Source organism: Colius striatus, chromosome 25, assembly GCF_028858725.1.
Source record: "Colius striatus isolate bColStr4 chromosome 25, bColStr4.1.hap1, whole genome shotgun sequence".
NCBI classification, from domain to species: domain Eukaryota; kingdom Metazoa; phylum Chordata; class Aves; order Coliiformes; family Coliidae; genus Colius; species Colius striatus.
In genome coordinates this window covers 4,741,135-4,766,318 of record NC_084783.1, presented here as the reverse complement: position 1 = coordinate 4,766,318, position 25,184 = coordinate 4,741,135, and the positions used below count along the sequence as shown (strand labels likewise).

At 44.4% G+C, this 25,184-nt stretch overlaps 1 protein-coding gene and 1 long non-coding RNA gene across 4 annotated transcripts; both read right to left on the bottom strand.

Moving 5' to 3' along the window:
* Nucleotides 1-1,684: 1,684 nt before the first annotated feature.
* Nucleotides 1,685-4,444, bottom strand: LOC133627801 (uncharacterized). The gene is made up of 2 exons (XR_009820403.1): nt 3,190-4,444; nt 1,685-1,938 (listed from the first exon to the last, which is right to left on the bottom strand). It is a non-coding gene; the product is annotated as an uncharacterized LOC133627801 (long non-coding RNA).
* An 11,517-nt stretch (nt 4,445-15,961) lies between these two features.
* On the bottom strand, nt 15,962-24,317 carry LOC133627784 (HAUS augmin-like complex subunit 8). 3 transcript variants are annotated; one of them, XM_062014892.1, is made up of 11 exons: nt 23,914-24,317; nt 23,543-23,613; nt 23,400-23,455; nt 23,027-23,120; nt 22,213-22,326; nt 21,631-21,713; nt 20,970-21,041; nt 20,295-20,453; nt 19,286-19,427; nt 17,402-17,543; nt 15,962-16,645 (listed from the first exon to the last, which is right to left on the bottom strand). In XM_062014892.1, the coding sequence occupies exons 1-11, from the start codon at nt 23,952-23,954 to the stop codon at nt 16,525-16,527; spliced, it is 1,095 nt and encodes a 364-aa protein (XP_061870876.1). In that variant the 5' UTR covers nt 23,955-24,317; the 3' UTR covers nt 15,962-16,524. The 3 variants fall into 3 exon arrangements, with proteins under 3 accessions (XP_061870876.1, XP_061870877.1, XP_061870878.1); XM_062014893.1 differs by having other exon boundaries at nt 20,970-21,038; XM_062014894.1 differs by lacking the exons at nt 23,027-23,120; nt 23,914-24,317 and having other exon boundaries at nt 23,400-23,741.
* Nucleotides 24,318-25,184: the final 867 nt, after the last annotated feature.

The window sequence follows — 25,184 nt, the reverse complement described above, 5'->3', positions numbered from 1 at the left end:
GACTTGCTGTCTGTGGCTTGCTCAGCCTTCCTCTTGATGAGTAGCCGGTAAAAATGGTCCAGCTTGCATAGTAGTATTGTCTGTAATCTAACTATTCAGAGTTCCCTTAAAGCACAGCTTTCTACTCTGAGGCTGTTCATGAGGCAGAACTATGTCATATGTTTCTGTGAAGTGATTCATTACTTGCAGTGGAAGTGGCAGCTAAATACTTCCAACTCTACTGATTTTAATTTTAAATGATTGCTCTCTGTGGCCTTATGCAAGTTCCTGTGCAGTTGTTCAGTAGCAAAAAGCAACTTCATTGGCATTTCTCTGCATCTTTTTTTAATATCTGGCATGTAGGTGTATAATTAGAGCATTTTGTTCTTGAAAAAAAAAATGCAACTGATATTCTGGGTATGCAACTTTACAAACTGTTAAAACAAAGGAGGTACTTCATTTTCCTTTGACTATCCATTGATAAGCTAATAAACTGGTGAGCTAAAGCAATATAAGCAAACCTAGTCCTGGTGATGTGAGTGCACCAAATTGCAGCTGAGACAAAAATCACCCATAAAGGCATAGAATGTTACTAAGTCTGGAGGCTTTTAACTTGGTGGTGAAGAGGAAGTTGACTTCCGTGAGGTTGATGTTAGGTTGAAGTTAGATTGCTGGCCTACATCAAGGATGAAAGGAGGAAAAAGCAATGAGAAAGGGTTACTATTGGAGACTCATGAATGAGGCTCCTGAAACCCAGTGAGGAAAAAGTAGATGTGAAAGGCGTAATGGCTTGTGAATTGAGTGGTTTGGTATCTTGTTAACTGAACTGAAAAGCAGCTGCAGTAAGACTGCATTTACGTTGTTGCCTAAAATTGAAGCTAAAAAACATGTTTGAAGCTTCCTACAGCAAGGATGTGGCTTACACAAGTGAGATTATCAGTCTCTTGTCTGGGTAAATTATGCAAGTTCGAAAAATCACTACAGTGTATAGGGTTAGGAGGAGCTGACAGCAGTATTTGCACTGGTCATCTGTAGACGCTGTTTCCTTGAAGCTGTGTGGGGGCAAATACTGTTCCTGACTTGTACCTTTCATGAAAAGTGGTCAGCTGGGGGAAACTAGGTGATGACTAGATGATCTCTAAAGGTGCCTTCCAACCCCTACCATTCTATGAAACAAACCAAAGTGTGGATCTCAGTGTCAGAACTGTCTTCCTACTTGCATCTATGGACTGCTCCTTCTGTCATAGTTATGGCTTCTCTAAGCTGTCACAGCTGATTTAAGAACTGATCAAATTCTGTTTCTACCTCAAGCTGCTTTTGTAGCTTTGTAGGAGGATTTACGTGGGAGGATGAATAAATGTTTGTGTAGCCAAGTGGTGAATTCAGCCAGGGAAATGATCTGGGTGTAAACTAACCTGGGGAAACAAGGAACTTTCATTTGGACATTTTTCCCAGTTCAGTTTGCTTTGTGGCTGTATGAATGTATGAATGCTTGTGCTACTTTAACAGGGAAGAAAGGATGGCATGGAAATAGAAGGAAAGTGAGAAGAGGATAGATCCTGGGGCAGCTGTCCACTCCTTGGGATATGCTAAGCAGACTGAAATAATATCACTTGTGCATGAATAGTGCGTGTGTTCTTTAATAATTTAACTATTTAATAACTTTATTCTCCCCCCCCCCCAAAATAATACCTTGTCATAAACCTCTTGTACACATTTTCTTTAATGGTGTAAGGACCTGACAGATGAGCTGTGATGGATTAAGCTTTGTTCTTTTCTGTCTCCATTCTTACTCTTGTGAAGGTTGCTTCCTCTTTGGTGTGTACACCAGAATGTGGCATTTGTGCTGCAGTTGCTCAGGGAGCAATACCTGCTGTGGTTGAAAGCAAGTCCCTCATGTTTTCACCAAAACCATCTTAAAATAATTGATACTCACCTTCAGCTTAATTGTTCCTTTATCTAAAAAGAGAGAGAGAGAGTGTGTTATTCTTGCCAAGCTCAGGTACTACCCTTTTAGACATTTGTAGTTGAATGAAACTCCCACATCACGGAGCTGCTGACTGCAACACCCCTTCAGTATGATTTCACCTGAAGTAATTTTCTTGCATTGTGCAAAACTATCTCCAGGGTGAGCAAGTTGGGCCCAGCACAGTTCTCTAAATTAAACTATGTCCACATTTATTCACAGCTTTTGTACAAGGTAAACTACAAAGTGCTTTATGGTTAGAGTACCATCAAGGCTGAGGTTCCAGCACAGAGCATCCTGTACTCATTGAAGTATTTTGCTGTAAAAAGGACATGTTCTCTTTTTGGAGTAGGATAATTCTCAAAACAAACAGTCACAGAATTTATTTTGATGGCTGGATACAGCCATATCTAAGATTTCTCTCTAGCACAGGTTGTCCACATGTGGAAGCATCACCCCCTTTGAATTACTCAACAAGTGTCAGCCAGTTTCAAAGACAAGGGGAGGATGAAACCAGATACAATCTGTTCCAAGAAAGGAAATGGCTTTTATGTAACTCCCAGTTTTTACACAGAAAAGGCTTAAAACATGATGGTTAAAAAGCCTGATTGCCTGAGCCCTGTCTACACTACAGCTTACACCAGTGTGAGCAGTGGAAGAACAGTGCTACTGGGTTTCATTTTCCATAATGTAAACACATTCAGTAGTAAGTTGGACATAATCAAACACTCTCAGTCCTTACAGGACAGAGAAGAATCTGCCTTTAAAACACAACCCCACAAAATATTATCCAACTTATCCAATTCCTCAAACATTACCACATCTTTCAGCAATACTCAGGCCTGAAGATGGAGAGGTTGCATTTCCCACACTCAGCTTAAAACAAAGGTAGGAAATGATGATGATGATGGTGGTGTCATTTTTTTATCCCTTCCCCAGCTGCCCAGGGTCACTCATTCAGATTTCAAAAGAAAGGATATTCACCGTAAAACATTTCAATAGCAGTTATCTGGGGTCTCTGCATGTCTTGAGGTTCCAAAATTATTAGTCTTGGATGTTTGAGATCACACACATCTCAAAATCACAGTAGCACAACCACCTGAGAAGTTTTACTAGATAAGGAATTAATTCATTTGGTTCCAGTTCCATTATCATCTAAAGCAACTCTCCACGAGACTCTGATGTGCTCTCACTGCATCTCAACTTAGAAACTAGTTCTCAAGCTCAGAATTGTAGGAACTTACCCAGAACTGTTCCATGGCTTCGTGACACAGTTTCTCCTTTCACCACTAACTGAATCTGAACTGTTGTCTCCTTGACAGAGTTAAAGATGGTTACACTTATCGCTTCCTCAACACCAGAGCGGAAAACAGAAGGTGCTGCAATCAAATAGCCCCTGAGAAGCAAAATTGGAAGCAGACAGTCAAGAACAGCAACAAGAGTGTGATTCTTATTTGTATGTCACTCTATGCATAACATAAACAACCCTCAGTATTTAAAGGCAGTAATAGTGACCTTTACTGCACACGTTATAAATACATTCATTTATACACTCTGTAGAAACACACTAAACCTGTAACTAACCATAAAAAAGCTGAAGTTCGGGAAAGAATAAAGAGATACCTGAGCCTCCAATAGAGTTTTGTAGATAATGTCTCATTTGGAAAGGACTCAGATACTTCTAACATTTTTATCTCAGTTACTTTTCATCACTCCCCTTACAGAGTTAACTTGTCACAAAGAAGAGGAGACTCTCAGTGATGATATTCAGCACTTTCTGGATGTCAGACTCACATCAACCTACCACATCTAAACTTCCAATTTCTACAGAAGGAGCTCAGAAACTACAACTACAAGACTGGGCTCAAATTCTAACATGTTTTTGTTCAAACAATTCTATCTTCCAAGTTTAAAAGTGGGCAAAAAGGACTTATTTTAGCTGGCACATACAGAGTTTTAAAGCCACCCCAGACGACCTCCCATCTGCACTACAGTCCTTGTGCTGCTGAATGGAATCTATACCATTCCTGAATGGCACCATGCCATGGACTTGTCAACTCGAAGGATTACAGACTCTGAGCTCTTTGATGCACTGGGCTGTAAGCAACACATTTATATTCTCTTCATGACACACCTTTCTGCTTTTTCTTCAGCCCCAAAGGATTTTTTACATGAGGCAATTCCTCATATGACTCTTGAAGCCCTATTTCTCAGCCCATGCCTTTTTACAGCTCCATGAGACAGTTTGGTTTAGTTCATGATTCATTGTCACTCTGGGATGAAGATGATGATGATTTACAGCCCTTAAATCACCTTTTATCAAATTCCAGCCCCCTGTTTCTCACTCAGCAGGCCTCATTGCCATGGAGATCTCATTACCCCCAAAGGAAGTTCAGATCTCTGTGGCATTTGAGTTTAATTGCACTGGGTATTTACAGATTCAAAACCTTGTGGTTGCCAGGTTTGAAAATTCATCAGAACAATAACAAATAACAACTAAAAGTTACTACTTTGTCTGTAAATTCTTGGTAAGAAAGAAGCTGCAGAGGGAGTACCATCTGCATCCAGGATGAAATGATTAGATTAAAACTGTCAGAGAAGCACAGCACTGCAGTGCCATATGTGAAGCACATGTATTCACATTGTTCTAAACTGCTGTGGCTCTTTCTGAAGCATCAACCCATCGGCACAGATACTGAAATCACTTCATGAGGAGCGTTTGGACATTAAATATTTAACTTGGCAATTTAACAGTTAACTTGACAGTGACTGGACAGATCCTTGAAGCACATTTCACTAACAGCTCTGCCAGATCACACCAAAACTTGGTAGAAAGAGATATTTACTACTAAGCAAATGAAAATAGGCTGTGGGTGGCTCTTCATTAATGCAGCTATTCATGGTGTTGATGGGCTAGAATAAGCCATAGATAAAGGAAAGAAAGCAGCAAACCTTGATCAACGTTAACCTAAACACTCCAGAAGGAGCTGAGGACTCAATTCCTAAAAGCCAGAAAGCTTTCCCCGCAGGGAAATGTGACTTTCCACACAAGAATCCTTCACGTGCTCTTACGGAGCAACCATCATTACCTTCAACCATCCCAAACCCAACAGCAGCCCCTGCGCAACACCCCGGATTCCTTAAAGAATTGTTTGCAGAAGAAAGCTTTGCAGCCGCTTGCTGGAGCAGCTAGAGGCAGGTATTTCTCCGGAGACTTTCTTTTCTTCCCCCCTCTCCTTTCTCTGTGCTGTGCACTTTTGCACCGGCGAGCACAAACGTGCTGCTGGGCTCAGGAGCAGCCGCCGCTCGCCTCCCCGACCTCAGCTCCTCGACGTGACTTTTCGCAGGCTTTGTTAAGTAGCTGGGGCAACCACTCCCGGAGCCCCTCGCAGAGAGGAGGGAGGCTCATCCCTTCCTCTCCTTCCCCATCACCCCTTCCAGGGAGCCCGCCGCAGGCTGCGCGACCTTCTCTGGGTACTTACTGCCTCTCCCGGGGCTGGGCTGCGCTCAGGCTGCAGAGGGTCAGGAGGACCCCCCAGACGCAGCCGGGCTCTTGGCGGGGCATGGTGCTGCGGGGCCCCAGGCCACGGCACTCTCCGAGGCCAGGAGGAGCCTTTTGTTCGCGGCGAGCGCAGCCCGAGCCTCCCCCGCCGCCCCGCTCCCGGGCTCGGCTCCCCGGTGCCTCCGGCCCCCGCCCCCGCCGCGTCCCCGCCCCCGGGCCGCCCCCTCCTGGCCCCGGTGCCCGCTCGGCTGCGGCCCCGGCTCTTTGTCTGCGGCTCCCCGCCTGCTCCTGACGGCGTGCACCGGGGGAGGGGGCCGGGCCCCGCACCTCCGCCTCCCGGCGCCGGGGCTCGGCTTGGCGCTGCCCGCTCCCAGGTGCGCTGCGCGCCCGGCCCCCGCGGGCTCCCGGCTGCAGCCGCCGCTCCTCGCCGCAGCCCCGACAGCCGAGCCCGGCCGGCATCTGCTCCTCAACTGCCGCGCTCAGCAGCACCGGGAGACCATCTGCCCGAGCGCTCTGCCTTCCTCCTCGACGGTGCCACACGCAGACTCCGCAGCTGCGAGAGCTGAGGTGCCTTAAAGCTGCCGTCAAGCCGCACCAGGCCAGAGCAGCCCCTGCGCGCTGCTCCCATCGAGCGAGCTTTTGCACTCCACTGAGCCCCACCAAAGAGCTGCTTTCCAACTGAAAATCCAGTGCCAGGGCTGATGCGACTCCATCCTCCTCTATTCCTAGGCCCTCTCTGTCCATCTCCATCCCTCGGGCCTGACCCGTGGTTACCGGGGTTTGAGACAGGAGGGGGAGCTCTCGACTGCATCAGGCTGAAGAAGGTGAGTCGAGTTGACACAAATGGAGGAAAAGCACACCCAAAGCAAAAGCAAGGATGCAAGGTGACAGAATCAATGCCGTGTCTCACGGAGAGGGATTAAATGCCACATCAAGGAATGATTTCTCCATCCCTTGCCAGAGACAACATGGGCAAGCCAGGATCCCAGGTGTGTGCTTCAGCAGAGCTGCCCTTGCCCCAGCAATAACTGAAAACCCTTAATGTAGGTAGTTTGAACGGATTCTTTCCTCCAATCCTCCACACCTGGCTTAATGTAAACTACCAGGAAAACTGGAAAAAAATATTGAATGCTATTCTTTTCTTTCTCTGTCAGCTCCAGTGTTTGAATCTCAGTTTCATTTCTTCTACCAATCACTGAGCAGCATTTCGTTCAGCAAAAACACAGATTTGTATCCAAAAGGCAGCTCGATTGTTCACCAAAGGCCCTTTCCTCTGGCTTCCAACAGGAAAAACAGCAAATCAAGTTGTTAAAGCTGCCAAATGTGTCAATTACTTTTCACTCTCTTAAAATTATTTCAGTCACCAGCCATTTTATCAGGATCAGTACCAGCAAACATTTGCTGCAAGTCAGTCTCACCCAGAGGAGTGAGGAAGTTTCCCTGACTGCTTCAGCAAATGGACTTCAGAGGCTGATTGGTCCACAGCCAGGAGAGCAACAAAACAGTGCCTCAGGTTTTATCTTGTTTGAAACTTATACTGATTTTAGTATGACTTCTCTTTAGATAAATCACTGACTCCATAGCTTTTTGATAAGTTCAGGTTATCTTCACTAATGGCTGTCACTGCTAGATGTGACTGCATTTCCCTACTTCAGTCTACCTTAAAGCAGTAGCATCATATCATTACTGTGCTGAGGCATAACAAAAGGGAACAGGTTTTATCAAATGAAGGAAAAAATCCCCAAAGAAACTAGGCTATGGCTTTAAAAAGTCTGCCTCACCTGAAAATTCTTTATACCAGGTGACATTCTCAAATCAAAAGGATGATGTGTTTTGCAAGGCTCATCCCAGCTCTTAGGATTGGACACAACACTTAAAAGCCACAGCCACACAAGTTTGGAAGGTTGTAAAGAAATCACCTACATAAACCACTCATCACAGCAACAACCCTTGACTAATTTTTCTCTACAGATCTTGTTTCCAGACTTGTCCTAATTGTCAAGACCAGGGTGGAGAACTAAAGGAGTTTTATTCAATAGAATGATAACAGCAGATTTCTGCTCTCACTACTGAACAAGAAGTTTTTACAGACTGTTCACCACCTTGGGAAAGGCCATTTGGATTTCTTTTCAATGGGATTTTTCTCACTAAAGCTCATCTGTGGGAGGAGCTGCAGAATGACTTGGAGCAGTTTCCAGCCTTTAATATGACGTAAGCTGAATGAATTTTGCTCACTGTTGTGCTATTTAAGCAAAACTGCTCCTCTCTTGCTCACTTCACTGCTCATGTATCTTTACAAAACAACTCTACAGCACCGACCAGGAGACTCTTTCATCTGCCCCAAATCGAGGGCACATGAAAGAAAAGCACAAAGTCAACCAGAGGCCCTCCCAACACATCTTTTCTCTCCATGTGTAAAGTAAATCACCATTCTGTGATTCTGGGATGTATTTTGTTAGATTATGCTTATTAGTTGGACAGGAATGCTCTCCACAAACCCTGCGGTGCTATTCTCTGGGATGATGTCAGGTCAGTTGACATTAGGCTGTTTTTATGTAGAATTAAGCACAATGGCCACCATTCTGTCTTTTTGAGAGCTGTATTTTTCCACAAATGTTTCACTGGAACATTAGTTTTCTTTTTCTCTGTACTAAATGCAACGATGGCACAGCTGAGATCCAACATTTGCTTTTGCCAGCTCTGTTAAGCCTGGGTTGCACTTCTGTTTACAATATTCTTAATAAAATAACTCTGGTTTATAATGCATCTGGGCCTTTGAAACTCAACTAGAAATGGAAATAGCCTGACTCATCTACATTTAAGAGCGTGGATTCTTCCTTACTGCTGGATTCTCCTTCAGCTTATTCAAACTCATTCAGACTCTGGAAGCAGAAAGATCATTTCCCAACCAAACCAGCTAAGCTCTGAGAAGCAACTTAGAAGAGCACATTGAAGTGGGAATGTTGGGGGTTTTTAAAATCAAAATAGCAAAGAGAAAGCAAAATGTGGTGTGTCCAGATTCTTTTTCAGCTTCGTCATATTCTCATATAGAACCACAAAACCCGTATATCTCAGTATTTTCCTGCCTGCAAAGTAGCAATACTGATGTCAGCCTCCTCCCTCAGAGTGATACTTAAAAGCATGTTGGAATCCTTTGATTGAAGACAATAAGGAGGTAAAATGAAAATGGAGCACCTCTGCTGCTGTCATGGTGTGGCAGCCTACAACTCGTGTGCAATACCTCACTAATCTAAACAAGGCCTTTGATAGTAGTCCTGCAGAGATCAGGTATGTTCTGGATGAAACAACACTATGCTTGCAAAAGAACAGTTACCTCTACACCTAATGCATGTCTCTATAGAGCAGACCCACAAACAGCTCCTTATAGACTCCTGCCCAAGATCTAAGGGGTACATACCAAAAAACCCCATAAGGTGCCACTAAACAGCCATTCTGTAGCCATCCACGTTGTATCTCTGAATAAAGCTCTGTGGATAGAGCAGTGACACGATTCAGCAACGAATTCATCACTGCAGCAGAGCACACTTCTAAAATGAAGCTCCAGCACCTTCAGCACAATGCTGTAACAGTTTTGAACACAGACCAGTGTATTTCTACACCTAAGAAATCACAGCTAGAAATTATCATGACATGGCATATGGCCTTTTAACTCATTGTTAACTTTTTTTAAAGGAGAAATTTCTTCCAAATTGAAGAGTTTGTATTTGATGTTTAGTGAGTACAAGAAATACCAGGCAATGATAGTCTCTAAAGACTGCAAACTCATATTCTAATTATGAAAGTATGTGCAATGCTGCAAATAAGGCTAGAACCAGAGATACCATTTCAAACCATTTAGTTACTGAAATGGAATTTTCTGTGCCTGCCAAATGAATCCTATTCAGTGTGATGCAACAGGTGTTGGAATTCCAGCAGCCGCCTGCAACCCACATCTGGTAATAGTTAGGGGTTTAAAGGAAGTTCTGTAAGAACTGCTTATGTATAAAAACTATTCATCAGTCAAATCTGTGAGCCACATTCACCCACCCGTGTGCACAGCACATACTTCACATTTTTATTTCATTAACAACAAAAAAGGTGATTCTGGTCCTCAGGAAATGTCAGGAATGTCAGGCACTTGTCCAGGTGGAAAGCATGCAGGGGGTTGCTGTGGCTCTACTGGTGTGGCAGAAAGGTGAGGGAGGGACTGCAGTTCATTGAAAAAGGTGTGAATGCCTCTGTATTGGTTCTGACAAGGTCTAACTGACAACCTGACCACTTGTACATTCTCATCCTTATTCTGCAGAAACAAGAATTCCCCCACTGTGTCTCATCCACCCTGCAAAGTTAAAACCACCAGCCAGGTATTTGGCAAACAAAACCCAGTTAACACTAAGCTGTAAATGACACCAATTCTTGAGTGCTGTTACCCTCAGCCTCCTTTCACTTTTGTCCCCCTCAACTGCAAATTCCAATCAATATGAGTACTCATAAGAATCAAGTGGTAGGATGAGGATATTAATAATGAGCCTTTGTTAACTGCCTCTGCATGAGTGTTATCACTAACTTCTCACACAAATAACCAGACCTAAAGGCACAGGAGGTAATAATTAAAGACTGTGAGAATACACTTGTAAATGGTGCATGTAAGAAAAGATGCTGCAATAAAAACAAGACTAGCAGTTATTCATGTTTGCATCAAGTTCTGTAAACACTAGATTTCAGCAGAAGGTGAAAAATAAACAACAGACAAGTCCTCAGCTTTAGGGAAGCCAGAATCACTCGTCCCCCTTCCCAATAGAAGTACACTCATGTCAGTCACTACGTACCACCAGCCAAGATTAAGGTCTTAGTTAATTTTTACAGCATTATATTCATGGTAAAAAAACCCACCAAAACCCTACACCCATTGCTTTAACTCTTAGGTTTGTTCTCCCTTTCTGTTTCTGTGACAGCCTCCTTTCTGTTAGTCATAGATATCTGATATAGAAACTGATAACTGAAAGAAGTGTCCCACCAGCCTGGCCATCCTACTGCAAGCTTACCAGCAATGATGATGTCTTTAACAGAAATGACATCAGTCCAGAGACAAAGCGGTAGAAACAAGACTGATCCTGCCTCCTGGGAATACAAGCACCTGTAGAACAAAATTACAAGGATCATTAAAGAGCCCACTGAAATTAAGAATGTATTCTGAGTAGCATATCACATGATAATGATATCAAGGATGGAATTATTACCTAGTTGTGTCAAAAATACTTATTAATCACCTACAGAACGGGAGAGGCTGATCTTTCACAGTAATGTAACATTTTAATTCCTTACAAAATGACTTCAAAAGTCCTAAGAAATCATTCATCTGGTCAGATGCTCACTTAGAACAGAGCACTGTGCTTAATGAGACAGCTGTCAGTAAGGAATTACTTTCCAGTTTTCTTTTCAGCCTCTACATATGACTGATGCAACAGAGGTTTGTGCATAGTCTGGTGTTTTATACAGAAGTAAGGGATCTAGAAAGGTTGTGACGTCTCCATACCTGAGAGTGATTGAAAATTCAACTGGACACTTTTATAACTAGGAAAAGGAGAGGTAGAGGTAGGAAGGGGTAGAGGTGTCCTTTTACCATACAAACCATATTAAGGTGAGCAATTGGATCTTATTCAGTTATGTCAAGACAAGTTTCTCAAAACAAAGAGTTCAAGGCTCTCGACATCTTTGGGTACTTTGGCCTGTACAGACACTGCCTATGCTCTGCCCACGATACACTGAAGTTGTGGAAGTGTACTGACATCACTTTACACTCCAACTAATAAGCTTCATCCTGGTTTAGCAGAGGATCAGTGATGCACTCCTAGAGTTGCTCGATACCATTTAACTTCCTGAAATACTGTCTAAAAAGTTCTGAAGAAATACACACCAAAACCTCACAGCTGAAAAGTGCCACACAGAGAATATAATCACGGGTAGTAGTCCTGAAAACTCTATTGTTCAATCACGTTTAACTTCCCATCCCCACATAGAATAGATATTAAACCAAGGAATTAAGTTTTGATATCCTACAGGCCATCTCCAAGTACACATTATCTGTAAAAACAAAAGTTCCATCTTGAGAGGCAGCTGACATTTGCTCCCCTACCATAGGACATTTAAGATCTTGAAATAGCAGGAAACTTGAGAGCTCTTGCATACACATTATCACAGGAATACTTTAAAAGAAACTCATCATTTTGAGACTATTCTGCAAAACTTATCCTCCATCCCCATGCTTGCTTTACAGACCACACACAAATGCACTGGAAGAAACAACTGAAAATCATTCCTGAGAGTTGAACAGGAATGTAAGCACTGGAAATGCTCTTAATCAGTGTGGGTCAGTGGTGCCTTTCAGAGCTGTTCCATCTTCTGTTGCTGTGGAGCTCTTCTCATGTCCTGAAAATCACAGTCCAGCCAGTAGTTTTGTTTATCACATTCAGTATGAGTTTCCAGATCTCTGACAGAGGGATGTCTGCTCCAAGGCAGGGAAGGCTGCAGTAATCCCAGAAGTTCTCATTAGCCTAACATGCAGAAATATCTGCTGGGGCCATGAGCTGCTTACTTGCTGCTGATGAGCAAGGATTCAGCTCCATTTGAAGCTAGTGTGAACAAGGAACTGTAGATTTGGGAGTAATGGTGAAGAGACAAGTGAGGCTTCAGCTATAGTGTGCCAGAGGCAAGAGAGATGCTCCTTCCTGTTGATTCCTGCTGACCCTATGGCAGAGAGCAGAAGAATTACAGTAAAAAAGGCTTTATCTCAGTCCTCTCGAGCTGGTGGTGGGCAAACAGTCAGGCAACACCAGTGCAACTGGAGAGCATGTGGTCAGAGCTCCCCAAGAAAGAAAAGAATGCAGGCAGTGCAAACTTAGCTTAACATGATCTTTGCCAACTGCTTTTCAGACCATTAGAGTTTTGCAGGAGGTAAATGCATTTCAGTGCTTCTCCCTTCCCACCCAGGCACTCAGCTGCCTCATTTCACAATTGCTTTCAGTTTTTGGAAGAGGAAAAAAAGCCCCTCAACCCACCACCTTAGGAGACAAGAAAGTTAACAATTACTCAATAAGAACTCTGGCCTAAAATATGAATGCTTAGGTAACACACAGTGCCCAAGTTCAGAGAGAACAAAACTGAATGGACATTAATACAAGTTACAGAAGGGAGAACATTGATAACTCTAGGTTCTGAAAAGAGCCCTTAAGTTGTTTAGGATTCCAACTGATTCAGAGCATGTGATGTTTTCAGAAAACAAGAGGAAAATACAAAATAACTGGTGTCACATCTGTTTAGCTCCTGCTCCAGTGATTCTGTGGTTCTTTGTTGTTGTTGGTACAGTGATAAATACAGCAGCATCTAATTCTGTGGTTGTTTCAAGGTGGAGGATCCTAAACCAGTTCTGCAAAGAGCCAAACCAGAATTACTTAGAAAGAATATTCAAGAAGATCAAGATGGAAAGGGATCAGTTCAAAATAGTTTAAAACCCTTTCCTGGAGGGCCAGGCTGCTTCACCTAACACTTGTTCTTGCATTTATACAAAAAATGATTACAAGTGGCCAACTTAAAAGAGAAGAATGGCATAACCCTCAAATCAATGCCTACAATTCTTCTGAAACAATGAGTGCACACCCCCAAGAGCTTTATTGTTTTGCACATTCAGTTGTCAGGACTGGCCTTTTGCCTCAGGCTTGCAGTGCAGACAATGACTGCCACCTGCAGCACTGGGGACAAACTATGGCCCCAAAGGATTTAGCCTGTACCTGTGATCACTGCAAGCAGAACCTTTCTCACCACCCTTCTCCAGGAACAGAACAGCATTCCACTTCACTTTGCAAGGAAAATTTGTGTTGCTGTCTGTGATTTAAGTAGCATTTGGAGGTGTATATATATACACACACACACACACACACACACACATACAAGAGTATCTCAGTGGTAGAAAGTCACTTGAGTAAAATTTACAAGTACTTCTTTAATAATTTTTAGACCAGCAATGAGGTTTCCCATAAACAAATCTGACTTGGAAGACATTCTGACTTGTGCCTGTGCAGAGACAGAATTATCAAGACACTATAAACTTGATTTTCATTTCATCCCTACACTCTCATATTTAAGATGCCTCTTAACTTCCTTAGCCTCAGAATGACACACAATAAGCAAGTTAAACTCAGGAAAAACAGTTTGACTAGCAGTTCCACTACATAGGAGTCTTTCTATTCAAATGTTCATCTACCAAAAAGAAACAATCTAAATTTGCAGCTAACCTATGACATGACTGCTTAGCAAAGTTCCCCATCCAGTGGCCAATGTCGTCGGTGCAGCTCACGTTTCTGGCTCAGAACACGACCCTGCTGCGTGCAACACTTGGCAATGACAGAATGAATGGCTGGACATGGAGAACTATTAGTTGCAGGTCATTTAACACCTGTAAGGGAGCAGAAACAACAGATGAATCACTTTAAACAACTCATTGCTCTCCTAGTGGCTCGTGGATAAGTTGATGTGGAAAAAAAGAGATTTAATATGATATACTATACATTTTAGCTACAAGAAAGGAGACAGGCAGCAAAGCTGGTGAAGGATCTGGAGAATTGGTCTTATGAGGAGCAGCTGAGGATGTTTAACCTAGAGAAAAGGAGTCTGAGAAGACACATGATGACTCTCTACAACTCCCTGGAGGGGAGTTGTAGTCTGGTGGAGGTTGGTCTCTTCTCTCCAGTAATGAACGACAGCACATGAAATGGATTTAAGTTGCGCCAGGGGAGGTTTATATTGGACATGAGGAAGCACATTTTCACTAAGAGGGTTATTAAGCTTTGGAATGGGCTGCCCATGGAGGTGGTGGAGTCACCATCCCTGGAGATATTCAAAAGGGATATGAGGGATATGGTTTAGTGATAGGCTTGGCAGTGTGAAGTGACTGCCTGAACTTGATGATCTTAAAAGGTCTTTTCCAAACATAAGAATTCTGTGACATCACTGGGATTTTTCCCCTTCCCCAGCCCTTCTCAAAGGTTTAACAAACTCCTAATGGGTAGTTTGTTATATATTGACTTCTTATCCAGTGTGCTGCACACACCTTACACATCCAGTTACTATAGGTCAATGTACTCCTATTTTTTTAATAAAAGGAGGCAAGAATCTAGTTACACCCTTAGTAATACCAGGAAGAAAGTGAATTGCACTGCAACGAGTGCAAGGAGAATGTTCCCAGCATTTTCTGAGCAGGCCAGAAATCTTTATAGACACACAGAGCTTAAGCTAGAAATGTACCACTATGCAGACAACACCAAGCAAATGCTTTGAAAGAACCATCGCAGAAAGAGGTTCCATAGGTAAAAAAGAAACCAATACAGGACACAATATGTCTTTGAGAGGAACACATTCCATCTACAAACCTGGAAAGCAGTCTGGAAAGGCCTGCCACATATGGCCCAGGTGTTCTTAGCAGAGCAGTCACTCCCAGGCACTTACTCAGTAGCTAGCTTTAAGGTTTCTCTGCACATTCACGCTCTTCTGGCCTCAGCACGTTGGCTGCCAGTGGCCAATGGCTTGTGTCACGTGAAGGTTGAGCTTGACTAGTCTGTCAGGAGCTGCTGCTGGGGACTTTCACTGAAAACTGCTTCAAAAGTCAAGCATTAGAATTTATGAGAAATTAGGAAGGTGACAGATATCACAGATTGGACACTGCTGTTGATAAACACACTGCAGTTGTGCTAATATATGATCAAAATGGCAGCAATGCTTGTCCTGGGGATTGTCACCTAGACAAAAAGCATGATTCTTACCAAGGTGTCCCTGGCTTGGGTGAGGAAGAAGAGTACAGTCCATCACCTGCCTCACCTGGGTCTTCAGTCTCTTTGGTCCTGCTGCATCTCTCTGAAGCAGCAGAGCAAAAGCATTCAAAACACTAAAAAGGCTAAAAAGCCAAAAAACCTCTCCTCTCCCCTAGGGACTTTGACTTCTCTGTTCATCCCTGGGGTGACATTTGACATGATTTGGGTGGAGAGTTGAGGAACAGTTATTTCTGGTTTAGCACATCCCTCTTTTTGCTCATTTTCATCGTCAGGGGTGTCACAGGGGTGCTAACCTGAGTATCCATTGCATGGCTCATGCAGTTCTCTCACTCTGGGCACCTGTGGCCTTGCTGAAACTGTTTGGAAGCTGCTTTTCTCTCAATCCCAGCATTTGCAGCCAAAACAGAACCATCTTGCCTCCACAAGGCTTCCTCACTCGGCTACTTTTCAGGCTGATCTCTCAAGGCCTCCACCTCCCAGCTCTGCATCACAGAAGCAGGTACTGGCAGTTTTAACCCTTTGAGTGCGATTCCCACAGCTTGCCATTAGCACCTGTTAGTGCCTGCAAGTCCATCACTGCATATCTACAATCATAGAATGGTAGTGTAGTATTAGCCCTATGTAAGCCCAGATGGAAACAAAAGCTTCTGTAGTAGAACAGGGAAGATATTCTGGCATGAAGGCTAGAGATAAAGCAGTGGAAAGTAATCTTTATTATTAAAGAGAATAAAGTCCTTAAAAAGAAGATGGCAGGTTACTACAAAAACATTGATGGTTTTAATAATTCATTTCCAAGACAATCAGCCACAAAGTTAACAAAGTTTTCACTTGGTGGAAGTGACCAGGCTCTTTCTGATCCACTGGCGTTCTCGTACACTGCCCTCTAAAGAATGCTACTTGGGAAAAAGATGGAAATCAGTCTGAAAAGTCTAAATCAGTCTTGGAGCTACTTCCAAGAAAGGCAAACAAGAACTTTAAGAATACATAGGTCATATTTGCCAAGAAAATACTTTCAGTGTTGTCAAAGCAGAAGGTGTCAAAGAAATTTGCACTCAAAAAGGAGGTCTCCTTATGGGCAGAATGCAGAAGAAAACTCCCTTTATTTTAGGAAGCACACATGCTTACAGTGCTCACACAGCCTAAAAATGTTGGTAAGTTGTATGACTGACTGAAAATTGGACAAGTTGTATGTTCACACAGAAGCATGGTCTCGTTGCTTTAGAACCCGCTCGTTTGTCAAACAAGACACAAACTTAGCCGAAGTACCAGTCTCTTACAACATCTGGTCCATGCTGCTCTTCACATTTTCTTTGGTTACACAGAGAAACTTCTTTACTAACTTCAAACGCCAGGTTCTGCACTTGTGTGGAGCTCCTGGAATAAATGAAGCTAAATCAGTTACTCTAAAGGATAACAACTTCTGCTGAACCCCAAAGGCTATGGACATTTGACACCTGGACATTTGTATCATTCTCCTACCATGGAGCCACAAGAAAAACTGTCATATATATTATCTACCCAAAGGCTAAAATTTGGTGAAGGGAAGTCTGCAGCAGGGGGAGATGCTTTATGGTCTATTAATCTTCAAAGTTTTTACCTGTCATCTATTATAGCGAAATGAAGGAAGGGAGGAAAGGAAATAGATCATGCTTCATCTCTTCCTCCTGCTCTCAGTGATACTTTGTATTTGTTGACTCAATACTTAAGGAAAAAACCTTTTCTGTGCACCCTGTCACTTCTAAAGGGTGATACATTTCCATGGTTATTATTTAAGACACACTGCTTCCAGTTTGCCTTTCTGTCTCCTGCAGTTCTCATCTCCTATATACTTGCACTTTCCCAGGGCTATTCTTGGCCATTGAAATTCTCAGTGGAAGTGTCAGGGAATGGCACACAAAACTTGGCCAATTAGAAGAAACAAACAAAATGAAAAGTCCAAACGTCTTTCCTTTGACAGTAGGTAGGGTAGGGATGGAAATACAGATGCCCACTACAGACAGAACTAAACTCGGTGTTGTTCCCTCAGTTAATCCTCTTCCAAGACACATTCTACACACGGTCTGGCAAAACTATGGATTTTCCTCCCAACATTTAGCCAATAAGTCTTTTCACCTGATTCGCTGTAAATACCTTTGAATCTCTTGATCCAGTTTCTGAGAGACTTCTTTAAGGTCTTTCAGTACCCCAAACACTTGTGTGCTTTCTTCTGAGTAGCGTGGCATAATTTCTGCCAGAAGTTCCTGTGTGACAGTTAACTCCTTCTGCAGGCCATCTACAATATCAGATGGTAAAGATCTCATTCAAAAATACAGGCAGTGGCATCAACTCATACAAGATTACTTAACAGCCAAATATCCACAGAAACAAGTGAACTAGGTAATGAAAGCTACTGTTTGTTCAGCTTTCACAATCACCCCAAGAGAAAACTGGGAAAGCTAAGTTATTTTTAGCTATGGAGACTAACAGCAGCAAAACCAGGGGACAGACCTGCTGGAGAGCAGCTCCAGGAGAGAGACCTGGGAGTCCAGGTTGACAGCAAATTAAACGTGAGCAGCAATGTGAGCTCGTGGCCAAGAAAGCCAATGGCATCCTGGGGCATCAGGAACAGTGTGGGCAGCAGGTCAAGGGAGGTTCTGCTGCCCCTCTACTCTGTGCTGGGGAGGCCTCATCTGCAGTCCAGTGCCCAGTTCTGGGCTCCCCAGCTCAAGCGGGAAAGAGAACTGCTGGAGAGAGCCCAGCAAGATGCTGAGGGGACTGGAGCATCTTCCTTCTGAGGAAAGGCTGTGGGATCTGGGGCTGTTCAGTCTGGAGAAGAGGAGACTGAGGGGGGAGCTCATTCATATTGACAAGTATCTAACTGCTGGGTGTCAGGAGGTTGGGGCAACACTTTTTTTTCTGTTGTCTCCAGTGACAGGACAAGGGGTGATGGAAAGAATCTGGAACACAAACAGTTCCACTTGAGGAAAAACTGTTTCAGTGTTTGAGTGAGGGAGCCCTGGCCCAGGCTGCCCAGGGAGGCTGTGGAGGCTCCTTCTTGGGATGTTTCCAAACCCACCTGGACACGTTCCTGTGTGACCTGATCTAGGTGGGAGCTGCTTTGGCAGGGGGGCTGGACTGGATGAGCTCTAAAAGTCCCTTCCAACCCCCACTGTACAGCGATTCTACGAGCAGCCTAATAAAATTGCTAATCAAATTTTCATTTAGAATATGTAAAAGACTTTCACATGACAAATGCAAGAGAAAAGCATATTTTATACATCCAAATTTCCCTGGCCACTTACATACATTGCTTTTTGCATATAATCCCAAAATGGAACTGATCCAGTCCTTTCCTTCAGCATTCACCAACCAAAAATAAGTATTTCTTTCAATCTTCCTTACAAAAAAACCAAGTTCTTCAATAAATCTCCTCCATTTGTTTTAAAGTGTAAGCAAGATCGTTGTAGATGGTTTAAGAATCTCATTACTAGCAGATCAGCAGTTTAAAGATATCTTTTTTGTCCAGACTTCAATACAGAACACAAGTACTCATTTATCAAACAAGCACTCTCTGGCTCAAGATATCCCAGGGCACATTTAAACTCTAGTTGTACAGGAAATGTGAGCACGTCTACCCACGTGACTTTATCTCTCAAACACAGAAACAAAAAGAGATCACAGTATGTTTGTAACTCTATAACTTGCTCACTCATTAGGAACTAGAAAGGAAGAGGAATGCCACAAATAGGTAAAACACACACTTTCTTTAGCAATTTTCTGCATGAAAGCTGCCCCAGTTTAGACAGTTTTTCCTGCTGCAAGATAAAAACCTTGTTCAGGTGTGGTTTAGTGGTTAAACAGAGACAAAAATTACTCACAGCAAAACATGTGACTACTGCTGCAGCCCAGTGTCCATACAAGCTGTAAGAGCACATAAATTCCTGCAGTGGCCAGAGAGCCAGCATACCACAAAAAGCTAGCATATCACAAAATCGCTATTTTTTATAAGAAGTTTGATGAATCCAATTGCCATACCAAGGTATGTTTGTGCATCTCCTTCTATGTGAATATTCCTGATGGGTAATTTATGTCTAGCGGCATCCAGCGAAGTAGCAAAGTTTTTATATTGCTCCTTAAACTGTTCACAAACAGCAACAAGGGGGGAAAGTACATCCATCTGAAAGAGAGGCACAAATAGTTTATAAAAAACTCCAAGTACCGCTCTGAAATGCTCATTTACAGAAGAATTTGAGAAGTTTGTGGTAGGATACTCCTCTAATGCTGCTTACTAGATTTTCCTCTACCACCCCAAAATGTCTATGTCAAAACCAATTTCCTTGTTACTGCTGTTGAGAGCTATTAGCAATAGATCAGGTGAAGTGTACTATACATGACACTACAGTTAAGAGTGTATTCATCAGAACACTGAAGTCTTGTTGAATTTTTGCAATGCATATTTATTAAAAGCAAACCTAAGATCAGTTCTGAACATTTGTTATTCCCAAAGAACTACCTTTTAATGTGATGCAACAGAACTAACAAAACACTGACAAAGAGGGGAAGACTTAGCTTCTAAGATCACCTGTTACCAAGAACTTAATTAGAAACTTGCCTTCTTACAATCAGGCCAAAACTATCACTAATGTATAAAAATAAATCAAAGTACAGATGTCCACCTCTCATCTAAAGGTCAACATCTCAAGCTCTAGCTATAACTGTCATTGCCCAGCAGCAGGGTGTTCACACGGCTTAAGACACTTGCAGAGCTTGTAAAGTACTCTGGTGATCAGTGCACTACTGCTGCCCCTTGCAGCTCTAACTTCTCCTTGCCTATGTACACGACACAACCAAGAAAGTGACAAAAGGTCTGTGTTTAGGTTACTAGGAAACATTTCGTGCTACAAGAAGTCAATCTTTATTTTAAGATGCATAAAACCACGTCCCAGGAGACAAGAGAAGCAGAAGAATCTTCTCTGGATAAAGGACTACTTCCTAAGTGAGCTTGTTTCAATAGAGAAGAGGTCCAGACTGTAATAAAGCCTACCTGTTTGTCTAATGCTTCCTCTAGTCTCTGCTCTCTCTCTTTGAGTAGAATTTCACGCTTCAGCTCCCAGAGCTTCTCCTGCTGTCTCTCCTTTTCTTCACATAACCTTAACAAGTTCTCTTCTGTTTTTTTCTCCAGCTCAGCAAGATTTTTTTCTGCCTATTACACACACACACACAAAATATTAACTCAAGTAACACTAGTCTAAGTTACTCTGAATAAACAAATGTAAGGACCAGACCAGATCAAAGAGCTGCAGTTAAGGAAGCAAAGACCTCATGCAATAAGCACAGGACATTATAGTTAGTGCCCCCTCCATCATCTTCCCTCAACCTCCCGAATGATTTTTGTAAAGGAAAACCAGACATAAAAAGCACTGAGTGAACAAAGAGCAAAAAGTCATTGCTACAACCATGAACCCCAAACGCTCTCCTTCAGTCTTCTCAAGACTTCTGCATACCCCTGCTTTGTGAAGAACAAGACCCAGCTTCATAAACTGGCACTGCATTCACTCTAAGAGAGTTTTCAAAGCAAGGAAAATGGTTTTACAAGCATAAACATAGAAAGTCACAAAAATCTAACTGTTACAGGTCAGAAAGCATAGACAAGGCATTAAACAGTTCCTCAATATCAAGTTCTTCCGTCTGAAACACCAAATACTTGACTGACTCTCACCTTTATTCTTAGGTAAGTTAAAAGCAGTGTCAGAGACTCCAGCTCTTCAATCACAACATCATCATTTCCCTTCTAGAAAGAAAAGAACATACTAGAGCAAATTTGGTATTTCAACAATTATTCTTCTAATGTTCAAACAAATCACTGAAAGTTCCATTTGTGCCCAGAATCATCATCGAGTCATCAACAACAGTCTGCTCCAAAGAAGGCTGGGTTATTAAACAATGCACATTCAATACACCTCTGTGCTTCACCCTTTTCTGTAACATTCTCAGCACATTTTTTCAGTGCTAGGTTGAACAAGATCTGCACTTTGAGTCAGGTTGAATCAATGTTGGTTTTCTGAGTAAAAAGGTCAGAAAATATTGAAAGATCTGATCTAATTAACAAGTAGGACAGAAACACAAGAAGAATACACTTGAGGAGATGCTACAAGTGGAGCAGGTTCTTTACCACAGGGAATGGAAGCAAAACTTCAGTCAGTGTTAAGACATCTGATAAACAAGAACATCACCAGCAACACAACAGACATAGCCTCTGACTTCTTCCAGAGGGCTTCAGCTGATTCCAGGACCCCAAAGTTGTTATGGAGATTAAAGATAAACAGAGAACCTTCATTTCACACATTTCAAAAGACACACATGAAAGCAGTGAGACTCACCTTTTTTGCTCGGCTTTTACGTGTCCCAGTAGCTCCTTTGCAAACAGGTTTTGAATGATGAGTCTCTTCACAAGCACTTTTATCTGTGTTGCAACAGAAAAGTTATTGCTCTCTTCTACCAAAGTATACAGGGTGGAACAACACACCATCAGGTCCTTCACATGCAAAGACAACTTCAAGATTATTATGTGTGCTCTGCTTCTGAGTCTGATGACAGGAGATGTGCATCGTGGGAGCATTAAGCTGCAAGTGACAGTTACAGATCCCAGGGAAACAACTGGCCAAAGGGCTGATAATCTGACACTCATCTGTCACAGGAACAAAGAATGGAGAGCACTTTGTTCTTGAAAACTCAATGCTAAACAAAAAGAACCGAGCACCCAGACGATTAAATAAAACAGATGATTAAAATTAAACTCCAAAGGTCTTAATAGCTCTGCTTAAGGACACTTGCAACAACATTCAACTTCCCTTCAGAAGTCCTTTCATGAATCTAGAAGAACAGAAGGTTACTTATCATCAAGTCATGGCACAGACATGAAAAATAATAAACCTGGAACCTGAGTATGAGTGGAAGCTTACCAGTAACAGGTGAAAGATCAAGCTCTGGTCGACTACTTTTATCTTCATCTAATAAAGTGGATTGCAAGTCACCTTTCTCAAAACTGCTTTGGTTTAATGAGCCAGGGACACGACCTGAAGAAAGAAGCTGTTGTCAGACTAAAAGAATTAGAGTAGATTCTGCACAAAGTCACAATTCTGTGTGCTTTCACTAATATTTGGGCACCTTACACAAGCTTCTACATATTTTGTCTCTCTCTCTCTCATTTGCTTCCTCCCTGACTTATCTCAAGATAAGGTGGCTCAGAATGTTATCCTCTGAAACATTTCACAGCTCAACAACAGAGAATAATGTTATTAACTCAGGATTTTCAAGTCACCTGGAGAAAAGTTTTGTTAGAAAATTCTTTTGTGACTCTTGCAAAAGAAACAAAAATGGACTGTCCTGCAGCCAGAGATTCTCAGTCATTTACTCTTGGTTTACTGAAAAGATTAAATAGAAAAGCTGGGTAACTGTGAGGGCACAGTGAAAGCAGAGTTCAAAGTCTTGTGCAGGAGGCAAGAAATAAGGTTAGACAACCCAAAGACTTCATCACAAAACAGTCTCCTATCAGAACATTAACTTTCTATCAGAAGATTCAAAGGAGACTTCAATGCACTTGAGTTTACACCTCTTAATCCCACATCATTTATTAATTCCCTCTGTATCCAGATGCGAGTAAAACAAAAGATCATCTTGTAGCAGCATTTTAGAGTTCTTCAGGGTACCATCAAGTTCTTAAGGGCTGGAAATAAATACACAAAAGAAGAGCTCTTAAATTCTGGTAATACCTACCAGCCGAAGCGCCACGTTTCCGAGGCACTGATCTGGGTTTAGTGGCAGCGGATGTTTTAGCAGTGGATGTCGAAAAAGAATGTACTGAATTACCCTGACAATCAAGAAATGAGTAAGACTGAATATCATTGTCACCGGCAATCTATATTCACTCCGACTTGAACGCTGACAATAAACAACTACAGGCCCAGCTCGTCTTGTTGCTTCGCAAGTCACCTCGAGCTGCCATCCCAGACTGCATCCAGCGCTACACCACGACTCGCTCCGAACCGCGGCGGGTGCTGGTATCGCTTCGGTCTCGCTGCCACACGCCCCAGCCGCCCCTCGCACCATTTCTGACCCCGCGGAGCGCCCCCGAGAGTCGTCCAACTACCTTCTCGCCGTCCTTCTGAAAGCACTGCAGATAGCGCGACTTCACGACCCGTCCTCCTGAGGAAGAAGCGGCGAGAGCTCAGCCGGGCCCGCCGCCCCGCCTCGCCCCTCAGGCGGACCGCGCTCGCCATTCCGCCCAGGTACCTTTCGGCTCCGTCTCGGACACTCGTCCGCTCGCCCCCCTGGCGCTGCGGTTGGGGGCCTGCCCGGACATCCTGCAAACACAAAGCAGTAGACGACAGCGGGCGCAGACGGGGAGCGAGGAGCCGGCCGGCGGGCCGCTACCCCGCTCTCACGCCGCCGCCTCGGCCGCCATCGCGTTCGAACCGCCGCGCGCGCAGCGCCGGCCCCCGCGCGCCCCCTGGCGGCGCGGAGCAGGGACACGAGCCCGGCCGGGCCGCAGGGTCACGGCCCGGGCACGGAGCCCTCCCGCCCCGGCACAGCCCCGCCACGCTCCCCTCGGCGCCAGGGCAAAGCGCGAAGCGACGGGCTGACAACGCCTAAACGTGACTGACCTCGCCGGTTTCGCCTCAGGTCTTGGGCGGGAGGTGGCCATGCTCTGCAGACTCAGCTGACGAACGGCAAGAACGCTACGGGAGGGAATTTCTGCGCCGCCCCACTGAGCTACGGAATCGCTGGAAAAGCGGCAGCGACACCACCGCCTCTGCAGCGGGAGCCCTCACGGTGCCAGGAGGCGACGCTCCCGGCCAGGAACGGCACCGGTGTAGTTTGGTTTTGACAGGAACCTGGCCACTCCCTCTTCCCGCCGCAGGGCCCAGCCCCCGGCTCCCGACATCACCCTTTCCCGAGCCGCGCAGGGAGCCACAGGCGGGGGCGCGGGCCGGGCCGGGGCGAGCCCGGCGCCTCCTCCCGCAGCTCCAGGCGGTGCTTTGCGCCTCCCGGCCTGGCGCGGGGCTGCGCGCATGCGCAGTGCGCTCGAGGCGCTGAATGGGCGCCGCCCTGCCTCCCTGTACCCGGAAGTGGCGAGCGGGGCCTGTGGCGGGCGGCGGCGTTAGTCGCTACCGTTTGACACGGCGGCTGAGGTAAAACAGAGGCGGAGCGCGCCCCTGGGCATCCAGGTTCCTTCTTCCCTTCATTCCCTTCTTTCTCTTTCGTCTCTGTAGCCGGCGTGGTGCCGGTGGCGCTCCTGACGGACGGGGTGCCATCACAGCGGTGCTGTCCCCCGAGGCCCGTGTGGTGGGGCGCTGTGAGGCAGGTGCGGGAGTTCTCGGGCGGGGGGGAGGCGGGAGACGGGCGGGAAGAAATCGTGGAGCTCCAGCAATTCCCTCAGGGGTCTGGAGCCCGGGAGCAGTTCTGGGAGTCCCCCCTTGAGGCGGTGGGTGCTGGAGCGGAGCGGTGCCCGGGAGCAGCAGACTGAAGTTGTGTGGGCTGGTAACCGACGCGATGGCAGATGTGTTGCTGCTCTCTTGTTTTGCGTCTGATGTACCCGAAGAGCCGGCCGTGCCTTAGGGAAGGGACGTGCCTCGCTGCCCGGCTGCGTCTTCGGTCTCTCGGGAGACGTGCAAGGGAAAATCTGCCCATTGATCAGGGCAAGACACTAATTTCTGTCTCCTGTTTCCTGATCTCTCGACTATGCAGCGTTCTGCTTTTTCGCATGATGTCTTTAACTCTTGGTACGAACAGCCTGTAAGCTTTCATACAAATATCCCAGTGTCTTCCAGAAAGAACCCGTTAAAACTCTCTGGATTCTTTTGTTTCTTTGTTTTATTTTTGGGCAACTCTTGGTGTCAGTGCTGCTGCTGTGTTGAGGTTGTGCTTTATTATG

Coding starts and splice junctions, on each gene's coding strand:
- LOC133627784 (XM_062014892.1), bottom strand. CDS start 23,954: ATGGCCACCTCCCGCCCAAGACCTGAGGCGAAACCGGCGAG. Junction 21,714..22,212: donor TGATCTTTCACCTGTTACTG/GTAAGCTTCCAC, acceptor GTTGCAACACAG/ATAAAAGTGCTTGTGAAGAG. Junction 19,428..20,294: donor AGGAAGCATTAGACAAACAG/GTAGGCTTTATT, acceptor CCTCTCTTTCAG/ATGGATGTACTTTCCCCCCT.